This window comes from Rhea americana, unplaced genomic scaffold, assembly GCF_003343005.1.
Source record: "Rhea americana isolate MKP2758 unplaced genomic scaffold, rheAme1 scaffold_333, whole genome shotgun sequence".
Taxonomy (NCBI): Eukaryota; Metazoa; Chordata; class Aves; order Rheiformes; family Rheidae; genus Rhea; species Rhea americana.
This window is the reverse complement of record NW_028186461.1, coordinates 24,292-36,304: the sequence shown is the minus strand read 5'-3', so window position 1 is coordinate 36,304 and position 12,013 is coordinate 24,292. Positions and strand designations below refer to the sequence as shown.

Genomic DNA, 12,013 nt, shown 5'->3' with positions numbered 1-12,013 from the left:
GCCACTGATGTACTCTTCTGTTCTTTATGGAGGTCTGGTGGAAACATCATGTGGATAAGCCCACAATGTGTAGTATACCAACCAGATAATAAGTTGTTATGAATTGGACTCCAAGCAAGACTTTGTGTCTCTCAGTGCTTCAACCGATTTAGCAGCCTGAGCTCCATAAATTCATAGCATGTAACAAGTATATATTCATGTGCAACTGTCAATTGATCCAAATTTACAAGTATTAGAATAACTTTTATTTAGAGTTTTGCCTTATGAGACTGACATGAGGATTAATGAAATGCTTAGCCACGATCTATGATTTAACAAAGCCTTATTTGTCCTGGGTGGCTCAGGAAATGTTAATATATTAATGAAGTGCACAGTAAATGCGTCATGTCTTCATCTGATTTAGTGTGGAATTTTATTTTTAATCCAGTTGCTTGTGTTAAAACTTGTTTTTTTTCCTATTATCTGTGAAATGTAAAAGCCAAAAAAAAATTACTACTTTTTTTTTTTTTTGGTTTACATTTTCATTACATGCTGCACTGGATTTGTAATCTCAACTCTATCTGTTATATTGGTATCTCCAGCCCCCTTTTTTTGTGATGTCTTTTAATTTTCTTTCAGAATCATTGTTTGTGTGTATGTGCTCTAGTGAACTAGTATACAAACTGGGATCAGCAGCACTGGATTGTAAAATACTGTACTGAAATTTGTTGTTGAAATTTCCTTGCATTGTAATTTCAAATACTCAGGTAACTGTAACAGTATCTCAGTAAGTCAAATACTTTTATAAAACCTACTTAAAGAGCTGGTTGTCTTGTTGTTTCTTTGCTGTTAGGAGGCATGTATGTGCCTATAAGCTGTTGTCTGTCTGCTCTTTGGGGGGCAGGGGGGAGGCCATGTGAAGTCATCCTTCTAGCAAAGTCCCTTCAAAAGTGTTTCTTTCCAGAGAACTCTTTTGCCAGTCTTTACTGCATGGAAATTTATTACTTCTCTATATTCTTCTATATATTCTATATATATATTGACCCTGAGAGTACCCCATCAGTGACTGGCCTCCAGCTGGACTTCGTGCTGCTGATTGCAACCCTCTGAGCTGAACAGTTCAGCCAGTTCTCAATGCACCTTGCAGTCTATTTTATCTAGTCTATAGTTTGTCTGTGAGGAGATGTTAAGGGAGACAGTGTCAAAAGCCTTATTAAAGTTGAGATAAACAATATCAATGTCCCTCCCTTTGTTCACAGAGCCAGTTGTCTCACTGTAGAAGGCTCTTAGGTTGGTCAGGCATGATTTCTCCTTTGTAAATCAATGCTGACTACTTCCAAACACCTCCTTATCCTTAATACGTTCGGAAATGGCTTCCAGAAGGGTTTATTCCCCAGCCTTCCCAGGGATCAAGGTGAGGCTGTCTAGCCTCTACTTCTCTGTCTTCGAAGATAGGAGTGACACCTGCTTTTTTCTTGGTCTCAGRAACCTCCCCTGATTACCATCTGGTAATTGGCCAGCTCCTTTAACAGTTGTGGGTGCATCCTATCAGGGCCCATGTGTAAGTTCAGTTTGTTTAAATGTTCCCTGACCTGATCYTCCTCTACTCAGGATAAGTCTGTTGCTCCAGACTATCCCCTTGTTCATACAGATCTTTACACTGTTCGTTTTCCACAAGTTCACATAGGGAAGCTCAATAAACACAATTTCATTAGTAAGAATCAAATTCAAAGTTTGTTTTTCTATGCAAAGTAAACACAAGCAGCAGGAACTGCCTTTTTTTCTGCAGCAGCAGACATTAGTTTCAAGTTGGTTCATCCATGCTTGCATAGCATCACTTAGAAGCATGTTGGCAAGTAATAAAAAAACCTGACACTGTTTTGGGCAGTTTTAGTGTTAATACAACTGTGCAGATATTTCACATCTACTTGAAGTTTTTTTTTTTAAAAAAATGTGAATCAGAACTCTATGAAAAATGTACAAGTTCAGTTGCATTAGTTCCTTCTTCTATGTTGGTACCAGTCCTCATGGGCTACTGGGGCTTTTGTATGTTGTAAGCTGCAAGAGCTCTATTCCTTGCTTGGTTTAGGTCTATGATGGCACCTTTGCATTTCTTGCTTACTGGCCAAATCTTAGATTCGTTGGTAGGACTAGAAGTTGAATCAAGTTATGGTAAAATGCCTTTCTGTAGCCACCCTTTAGAACTTATTGCTGGACTAGTAAGAGACACCAGCATTAAAAAGAACTAGGTTGCAGAGCTTTAAATATCCACCAAAACAGAAAATAACCATATCTCTATGATCCTAATGAAGGCTTCATTCCTGATCCAAGAAGATTTCCAATCCTGCATCCCGCCCTCGCTCTCCCTCTCCCCTCCAACTCTATAGTAACGCAGCGATGGCAACGTTCGTTCCATGTTTCTCGGAGCCCCCAAAAGCAGCCCTGCTTCGAACAGGCCTCCAGCTTTGAAGGGCCAGTGACCAATGCTACAGCAAATCCTGTTTTTCAAAGAATCCTGGAAATAAATAGGGGGAAAAACCTTTATGAGGTCGTTACTCCAGTTTATCTCTCCCCCTAACCCTAACCCTGCTTTTTCAGCTCCGTTTGAGCTCTTGTTCTAAAGCGCGGGCAGACCCTGCTTTGAAGCACCGCTGGCCGCGCGGACCGGCCCCGTCCCGTAGGAGCGGCCTTCGCAGGCCTCGGCCCAGCGCCGCGGCCGCTGCGAGCCGCCGCCGTCAGCGCCCCGCGGGCAGAGAACAGCCCCGGGCGAACCAGGACACCGCGAGGGACGCGACGGCCGCAACCGCACACGGCAACCGCGCCCGGCGCGCGCGGCCGCTTGACCCTCCTCCCCTGCCGTACAACGAGTCCTCCCGGGGTGGGCCGCCCCCGCGCGGTGATTGGCGGTGGGGGAGGCGCATGCGCAGAGGAGCCGTGACTGGACTGCGGCGGTGTCGGCGGCGCTCGAGATGGTGGGTGAGGGCCGGGGCCGGGGCCCGGCTCGGCTCGGTCCGGTCCGGTCCGGTCCGGTCCGGCTCCGCCGCGGCCTCGCGGGGCTGCTTCGCCTGGGGGGAGGGAGCTGGGCATCAGCACGGCTGCGGCCGCCGGCGCCCCGCCTGGCTCGCGTGGGGCGGCCGCGGCGGGTGCATCCCGTTCAAGTGCGCTGCTCGGGCAAAGATCCTTGTAAAACTGGGGACAGAAAAAGCCGGGAGAGTTTCTTGGGGAATGACCCCCCGAGCTGAGCCGCAGGTGGGGAAGCGGCGGGTTTAGACGGAGCCGGAAGGATCAAGGCCGCTGTCGCAGCTGCGCTCGCCTCAGGGCCGGTGTCCGGCAGGATGCGGTGTCAGGCGGCCTCTCCCTGCCGGCGCGGCTCTCCGCCTGGGAGCTCTTGTGGTCATTCAGCCCTCTGTGAAGGTAGTTCGGGTTTGGTTAACAAGATAATGTCTATTTCTAATTTTTTTTTTCCCTGAATGATGTTTTTGCTGGTCTGGTGAGTTGAATTGGCTCACGGAGGTGGCCGAGCAACATCAGAGCCCGTGCTGAAGCGGGGTGTGTGTGAGCCAGGGAGTAGGAATAGGAGCAGCAGGACTTTCCCGGTCAAACAGCAGCGAGCTGTTAGATGAGCTCACCCCACTGTGGGAGCGAGATGAGATTATCGGTCTGTTAGTTGTTAAAATCAAGTATCATTCTGTATGCTACCTTTTAGTGTCCAAACAGGGTTTGTTAAGGTCTGATGAAGAAGAGTGTCTCATAAATTGAGACTTAAATAAGAATTATTTCAGTCTTGACAGTCTACCATCACTTTTTCAGCTTTTGTGCACCCTGTAATTTGTCCTTTGTTTTAGCTCCTTTTTCTTCCATTTGGAATTTGCCCAGCACTAAAAAATAATCAAAAGCTTTGTCAAAAATACTTGAGTTCTGATTTCTTCGTGCTGGAAAGGGTGGATCAGCTCTGCTTCATAAAGACAAAATCAGTTGGTAGCATCTCACAGTAGCAACAGTTTGTGTTACTCCAAGCTACTCCAAGTCTTGTAGAAAATCTGCTGCTAGTTCTGAGGTTTAGACCAGGTTGAGGTGAGTCCTCTTTCCAGAGAATAGGGCTTATAAGGTGACTCTGCTTGTTTGGTGACAGAGAGAGAGTCATTCACAATGTCTGAGACACAGCTGTGTTGGCCAAACGCAGTGTAGATATCTGGCCTTTTTGCTGGGTTCTTCTATTCTAGATCATTTTTATCGGCTGTTGTTTTGGTTTGGTTTTRGAAGATGCTGTGTGCCTCTGTTTCCTTTAGTGAGAATCAGAAATACCAAACATTTCCTTAAGGGGGTTCACCAAGTAGTGGAATAAAGCTTTGGTGCTAGTGATGACATATGGATCTAGGTAAATTTTGATTGATCTCTTGTAGCAACTGAAGTTTTGCAGAATGATTTGAAAGCTCTTGTGAAGTTGTTGGTGATTTTACAGAGCTGACAAATGGGCTAGCAGCTGGGCCTTCAGTGTGTGGGGGTTATTCTGTTTTTGTTTTTTCAGTAAGTTGATTCCTTGAAGTAGCAAATTATTGTTAGTGCTTATACTCTTGTAGCTCTTCCAGCAGCAATGATAAGGAAAGAGCATAGTTTACATTTTCTTTCACTTTTCTTTTATCAAGTAAATGCTAAGAGCAATTAAATATAAGGGGAGATAGTCTTGCACCCAGAATTTATCTTTTTTATTATTTTATTCCTAAATTCCACGTGTATTTTCCTACATGATTTTTGCTGCCTACATGACTGCTACGTAAACTGTAGCAGTCTGACTAGGCAATCTTCCAGTTACAAGCTAGCAAGCCTACAATAAGAAACTGATACAGGAGATTGCAGAAGGGTTTGGAGGAGAGAAGGAAAAGATTAGAAGGGAGTCCAAGTTTGCATTGCAAATAAGTGATGCACTCTTGACAAATGAGTGAAGACAAGGGAGAAAACTGAAAACAGCTTGCTGAAATGGTAGTATCAAAGGTGTCTGTGCTTTAGTCTCTGGAAAGGTATAGTATGTGTTTGAATCATCTTGGTGCAGTTTTGTTTTCAAATACATTATTACAAATAATTATTTAAAGTCAAGTAGCCCCTGTAAGGCATCACGATGCATCATCTCCTATTGATTTACACTTTGTCTTTGCAGGCTGAGGTGGAAGAAACACTGAAGCGAATTCAGAGCCAAAAGGGAGTGCAAGGAATAATTGTTGTTAATTCTGAAGGTATTGTGCCAGTTGCAATTTTCTAAAATATAATTTATTGAGAGCATGCACTTTAAGGACCACTGATTGTGGTACTTGCATTTAGGTTAAATGTTTCTCCTTAGTAGAAGTTTTTTGATAGCYAATGCCAGTTGACAATAATTAGTGGCTACAGGGGCAAGTTGGGTTCTTTTTCTTGTTTTTCTACCAGCTCATTTATTTAAAGAAGTAAATTAGGCTCACACTGGAGTCTTGAGTTCTGCCAGAGCTTGAGGTTGTAGTCTACCAAAGCCTCACTTTTTTTGAGGTATTTGCATTTTTATTGGTAGTGCTAAAAGCTCTTATGACATCTGAAATCTTGCTGAGGTGTGTGTCTGGAATGCCACTATCTTGGCAGAGGTGAGTAGCTCTGCAGCTGTCTTGTGCTGATGGCCTTGTGGGACTCATAAGCTGGTTGTCTCTTTTTGAAGCCCCTGTGGAGTCCAGTGTAGTTAGTGTTCCTGGAGTACTCTGAACATGCCTAACAGTACTGTGGGTAGCCCAGCTTTTTAAAATGATGTGATTATCTTTTTGAATGGAATATTTCTTGGAAATATTCCTTAAAAAAAGATGACAAATAGGTAGCAACTATATGTGAACGTATTGAAGACTAGGTCATTGCATGCTTAGCTCACTTTAACATATTCAGCTGGTGTTCCTGCTTCCTGTTTTTACATAATAGTTTATAACAATTGTGCTCTTCAGGTTGAAGGTCACTTATTTGAGCATATAACTTCATCATTTTTTCTGCCATGCCCGTATTTGGTAATAAGCTGCTTTACTGTTGCCTGACACAAGCTGAATGTTGGCTGGATTCTGGAGGGAAAGTGCATCTGATAGATGGCAGAAGGATAAAGGAGGGAAAGCTCTGGCCAAACAGCGTTAATGTAACTACCCTCTTGGTGGGTGTGCAGGAACCGAGCCAGGGAACCTGCAGGACTGCCTCAACTGTTGTGGCCAAATATAAGAGCCTCAGCTCTGATCCAACAGCTCATGTCCTCTGTACTCAACACTGATCCCAGCCTAAGTTACTTGACTGTCATTTAACTGTGATGTTCAGGACACTTTCTGAAAGGAAGAGTTGACCCCCAGTCAGAAGAACAAAACTGAAACACTGGTATTTCCATTTCCTCCAAAGTATCTATTTTTATTTTTGTTATCTATATTATGCATCTTATAAATAAATGAATAACAGAGAGCAAGAGTAGGATACTGATGCTACTAGAGGCRAGCAGTTCCGCACATCTTAGTTCTGTTCATGTTCTTCTGTTAAGTCTTTTTAAAAGAACACTCCTAATCCCATTCCCCAGGTGTTGCTGTAACATCTACTTAGATTAAATGAGCACCACAGTTGAACCTGATGATGAATTAGTTCCAGTGTTTCATCACTGACCCCTGCTCTCCTCACGATGACTTCTTGCAGGTATTCCTATCAAAAGCACTATGGACAACTCCACAACAATTCAGTATGCAGGCCTAATGCACAGCTTTATCATGAAGGCAAGGAGCACTGTACGAGACATTGATCCCCAGAATGACCTCACATTCCTACGGATCCGCTCCAAGAAAAATGAAATCATGGTTGCACCAGGTAAAGTGAGTGGGGTGAGTGGAGGCATCAGAGAATCCGGTAGAATTCTTTCCTCATGGGATTTGTCACACTTGCTGATTACATATTTTTTGGTATAGACATTGTGTGAACTTGGAAGAAATGAGTCCTCTGTCATTTTTATTTGTGTTACATACTCCTTTTTTTCCAAGGAATTTGAGCTGTCTTGCTTTCTTCAGGGCTGAATCTTTTTATCATTGATCTAAGTTTTTCTTTGTGTTCGAATGTGTGGAATTCATTTTTCTCATTCCATTTTGATCAAAGTGGAAAACATTGAATAGCATTTGAGTGTTGCAGCCTTCTATGTTTCTTGGAGCATAAAAGCAGAAAAATCAGAAGTCAATGTTTTGAGGATGGTTTCAGATCAGCACTCTAGGCAAAGCAGTGTAAAGCAAAATAGTCAAATAGATCCTCAGGATCAGAGGAGGGGAATGCAGCACGCTGCTGCTGCTATATTTTAAGACTCATGAGTGCAGCTGCAATTTTCTCTTCAGGAAATGTCCTGTGTATTTCATCAGATTATGGAACAAGGGGTGATGGGATGAGTATAGTTTACTGATGTGGCAAAAAGTTTGCTTTGCTCCATCATCTCACATCAGATTTGTGGTGGGATTGTGCTGATGGGGAGGCGGAAAATGGGATTCCAATTCCAGTAGACTGCTCCACAGGGCAGTTATTGGGAAAGAAAGGCTTGATCGTTAATGCTGATCTCCATGTGAAGGATGAAAAGGGAGGAGTAAATGTTGCTCCAGAACAAATGCAGCTGCAGCCATGTCAGCCTAGCAGTCTGCCTGTGGGATATGGGAAAGCGCTGTCTTGCATTACCTATTTTGGTTTGATCATTTCACGTGCCGGTTATGACTGCATCTTATAACTCAGTTTGTGCCTTATTTGATTGGTTTGGAAGCGTGCAGTTTCTTAGATTGTGACTCTTTCCTCAATAAGACCTAAGTGATCTGACATGTCAAACCTTTCTTGTTCATTGATGGTGAAGTAAGGGCTCTACAGTTTCTAAAGTTTATCAGTGAGATATGGAAAAACGCTAAAACTTRCTGTTGCTAAATACAAATGTGTTTTACTTGGTGAACAATTATCAGCAATGAAACTTCTTTTTTTTCTTCCCTTCCAGATAAAGACTACTTCCTGATTGTCATCCAGAATCCAACTGAATGATTGCACTAACTGGGTCTGTTTTTTTTTTTTTTTTTTTTTTTTTTTTTTTTTTTTCCTTTACCCAACTTTTTTAATTTAATAGCTAAAGAATAGAGCATTAGTGTTAACTCTATTGTGCCACTTCAGTAATGTCTGGAAAAACAAAAGCAAGGTGTTTTGTTGCTTACTAAGAGGAAAAAGGAGCTTTTTCCTCCCCTTCTTCTTCCCCCCCTCCCTGGTATCACAAAAGTCATTTTGAGGGAGATTCTGTGAAATAGAATCAGGTGGCTTAGGCTGTCAAAAGTGCAACTTTTTAATAGTTAAGATAGTGTAATATTCTAATAATGTTCTAAAAAAGACTATTSCTTGTATGTTTCCATATTCCTGTCACTGCTGTTTGAGATACGCTTTTACACTATTGCTTTTGAATGACTGTAAATACGAAACTTGCTTGTCTTCATGTTCTCTCTTACCTTGTTGGTTTTACATGTACTTTTTTTTGAAGAAGAAGAAGAAGTTTGACCATATCAAATTAAAGTGTCATCAGTGATTGCTTTTCGTGTTGTGCATTTTTTTTCTCTTGTAAAAATATTAATGATTCTTTTGGTTGACTTTTTTTTTCAAAAAATGAAATTTTCCAGGGGCAGTTTTTAGCTACCAGTTGCTTTCTCTAATTCTCTAAACAGAAGCTTATTCAAAGTGAGTATGCTGTACACTTGTTATTGTCTGCCATATTGGAGCATCTTCCCAGCACTTCCTTTACTTTTCAGACAGAAGAGAGGTGTTTTGTTTGAATAAGGCCATAGAAACTGCCTGTAGGAGCTCTCATACTAGCACAGTTACAGCAGGCCTGATCTTGCACTGGTAATCTTTCAAGCATTGGCCATTCCTCCAAAATAATAAAAGGGATTATTTTCTAGCTTTGAAAGTGTCTTGTAATTGTATGCAGGATTTAAGAACGCGTGCCAAATATTTGCATAGAAATGAATAATTATTTGTACAGTTTTAATAATTAGCAAACAAGTTGAAAATTTGCTCCATGTAAATTACATGAATATTGTGTGCCTCTTTGCATGTGTGACCCCCTCCTCTAAAGCTTTTTCTGTTTGTTTACTTATTGCCTTAGTAACCCTATGTGGTGAACTCATTCCTTCTGGGTAGGAATTCTTGCTTGAGTACTAGGTAAGCAGCAGTACCCTGTGTGGGCTTGTTTGTGAGTGGTACTGGTTACAAAGATTAGAGGAAAGTCTGTCATGGTGTGTAACTGATGTATGAAATTGCCATTCAAATAGTGTTTAAGAAGAAGCAGAAATGGCCTATGAATATACCATTACTGATCTTCATGACTATCACAGTGTGGTAGAAATTGCCTGGGTTCCATAAAAGCAGAGTGGTTGTCCAAAGGTCTTCATGAATATAGAGGAAATCATAAACTTCCTTCTGTTCTTTAAAGTTGCCAATGCATTTTGTGACAGAGAGGATATAGTTTTAAACTGTGCATTATTATTCTGCTAATCTCTTGTTATTCTTTGACACAACAGATCAAAATTTTACTGCAGACATTCCTGAATTCTGCACTGGTGCTAACTAAGCTTCAGGAAAAGCTTTCTTCCCCTCCTCAAACACAAATATAAGTCATAGTTGCACTGAAGAACTTAATGATGCATAGAGCATAATAGCCCATGCTCTGTATCCAGAGTAGTTCCTAATATCCAGCAGCTTATATAATGCATGTGACCTGTTGTAATTTATTTTAATTTAATATCTCCAAAAAATGGTCTGAAACCTGAAGCCTCTGGATGATAACTGAAATCACATTTTTCTTCTGACTTGCCTCRCTATTCAGTTATCTTCTCTATCTTCTGTTGTTCACAGGCAGAAAAATGTTTCACTGGAGATGATGACCTGCATACGCATTTTGGCTTTCCCTATTAGGTGGCAGTGTTACTCTTGTGTGAACACTGGAAAACTCCTTTAGTGTCCTCTGTTATTCTGGACACCTCTTTAAGGATAACTGTCCTACAAATGATTCTGCATTGCATCTGAGTTTGGGACAGTGTTGAGTGGGTGGGTGATTTTTGTTAATCTTATAATCTAATAAATAACCCTATTGCAGAATTAAGATGGTGCATACTTTCTGCATCATGTTGAGATCATCAAACCTAAACTAATTTTATTAGGTTCCTACCATATGCTGATTATTTTTCAATGACTATTAAAAATCAGTCAAGGTTGAATATACTCAGGACCCCGAGTATAAGGGTCTTGAAGAAGCTAGTACTAAGTCTGAAGGAGTTAACGGAATCTGACTGGTTAGGGCAGGGCTGTGCTTATGCCTAACTAGTGCCACTTYTACATTTACATTACTTCCAAGTTAAATCAGATTTTAAAAAGGGGAAAAGGGTGAGGCTGAAGAACGACAACTTCCATTCAGATACTTACTATGGAGGCAAAAGTGTCCAGTATAGACCAGGAGCATCAGAGAGTCGTAAAGATATGGCTGAAAGTTACTCCCTCGCATGCAGAATTAGTCATCTTAATGAGCTTCAAGAAAAAGATCGAATGGAATTCAGTCTCTCCTTTTCCTATGCTTGCTGATATGGGCATGACAGGACATGGTGAAATAATACTGTAATTTGAGGAAGAAGAGAAAAATAAGGATTATGGATATAGCCAGAAAGCATTACAAGGTGATTCAAAGGAGGGCTTGAATAACTTCTAGGCTGTGTGCCTAAAAGCTGCTTTGTGTTATGCCTGACTTTCTGTCTTTGACAAGTAAATTTTGATGGGTCTCTCCTTGAAGGCAGGTGGAGCATCTGCTCTTAAAACATGGAAAGCAAACCCTAAAATATTAAGCTAATGAAGTACAATTTGAGATATAGCTCTGGGCTGTGGACAGCAGCACTCGAGACACAGGGATATATTCCCTTTTGCTGACTCTGCTCTGAGATAAGGCTCTGGCAGAGGACTGGAGCTGATAACATTTTAAGATGAGGAAAAACTAGATTTGTGGAAACTCATGTTCTATGGGCCTTAGAGCAGCTCATTTAAGCTGCTCCAGCTTGTTTGTTTCAGTGCCCTCCCAAGCAAATTCTCCATCTGCCCCAAATGGCTGAGTTTTGATTGTGTAGCCCTCCTCTTAGCATAAAAGACCTTTATCTTTGATCTGATCTTAACAGTTTTATTATGTTTAGCTACATCTGTAGGTGATGAAAAGCTGGCATAGATGGTTATGTTGATATAGACTGGTCTTATGTTAGTAATGTGTAAGGAAAAACTGTGCCAGCTGGGATGATCTGGGGTGCAGGGGCAGTGAGCTCTGACAGACACAGATAAGTCAATAGGAACCTGAGCATCAGCACAGTTTCTGTTGGTAAAAATGCACTTTTTTTTTTTTTTTAATAGCATTACAGGATTCCTTCAGGGAGGTTTCCTTCCACTGGCATGGTTTTGCAAACATCCAGAAGTGCCTATCAGTGCTGTTTACCCCATAGGAATGCTGACGTACGTAAAGCTTTATTGCTGATTCTAGGTCATGGTAAGACAACTCTCTGGTGCTGGATTGATACAGTTGGATCCTCCATCCATCCCCAGCTCTGCCTGACCTGGGGTTTGGGGATCTGAAGTCCAATAGATCTAAGGAGTTGTACCAATGACATCAGGAAGAACAGGCAAGGGAGGTATTAGTGTGTGCAAGATACTTCAGGAAAGGTATTATTGTATCAGTATTCTGCTGTATTAGCACTAAAGTTTTCTTGAGCCATGTCTCATTTATATAAACAAAATAATACACTGGAGAGCTCCAGAGCTKCCATGACTCCTGAAACACTGCATCAGGATAATACTGCTTTTGGTGGAGCACGCAACTGGAACAAATATTAAACACGGTTCTCTGCGCAACATTGTCATTTTATTTCTGTCGGTTTTGATTTATTTGCAGTAGTTCTAGAAATAGCCTGTGCTATTTGTAGCTGTGGGCCTTAAAGTATGCAGCGCGGAAGCGGCTTTGGAGGCGAGCTGGAGG

The 12,013-nt window shown here is 41.7% G+C and overlaps 1 protein-coding gene and 1 long non-coding RNA gene across 2 annotated transcripts; both read left to right on the top strand.

The window, feature by feature from the left end:
• Positions 1-2,894: 2,894 nt before the first annotated feature.
• DYNLRB1 (dynein light chain roadblock-type 1) lies at positions 2,895-8,539 on the top strand. The gene is made up of 4 exons (XM_085311134.1): positions 2,895-2,951; positions 5,135-5,210; positions 6,652-6,819; positions 7,967-8,539. Exons 1-4 carry the CDS (start codon positions 2,949-2,951, stop codon positions 8,008-8,010), a joined length of 291 nt encoding a protein of 96 aa, XP_085167260.1. The 5' UTR covers positions 2,895-2,948; the 3' UTR covers positions 8,011-8,539.
• Positions 8,540-8,961: 422 nt separating this feature from the next.
• On the top strand, positions 8,962-11,694 carry LOC146592378 (uncharacterized). Its single transcript, XR_014896600.1, has 3 exons — positions 8,962-9,171; positions 9,865-10,056; positions 11,395-11,694. It is a non-coding gene; the product is annotated as an uncharacterized LOC146592378 (long non-coding RNA).
• Positions 11,695-12,013: the final 319 nt, after the last annotated feature.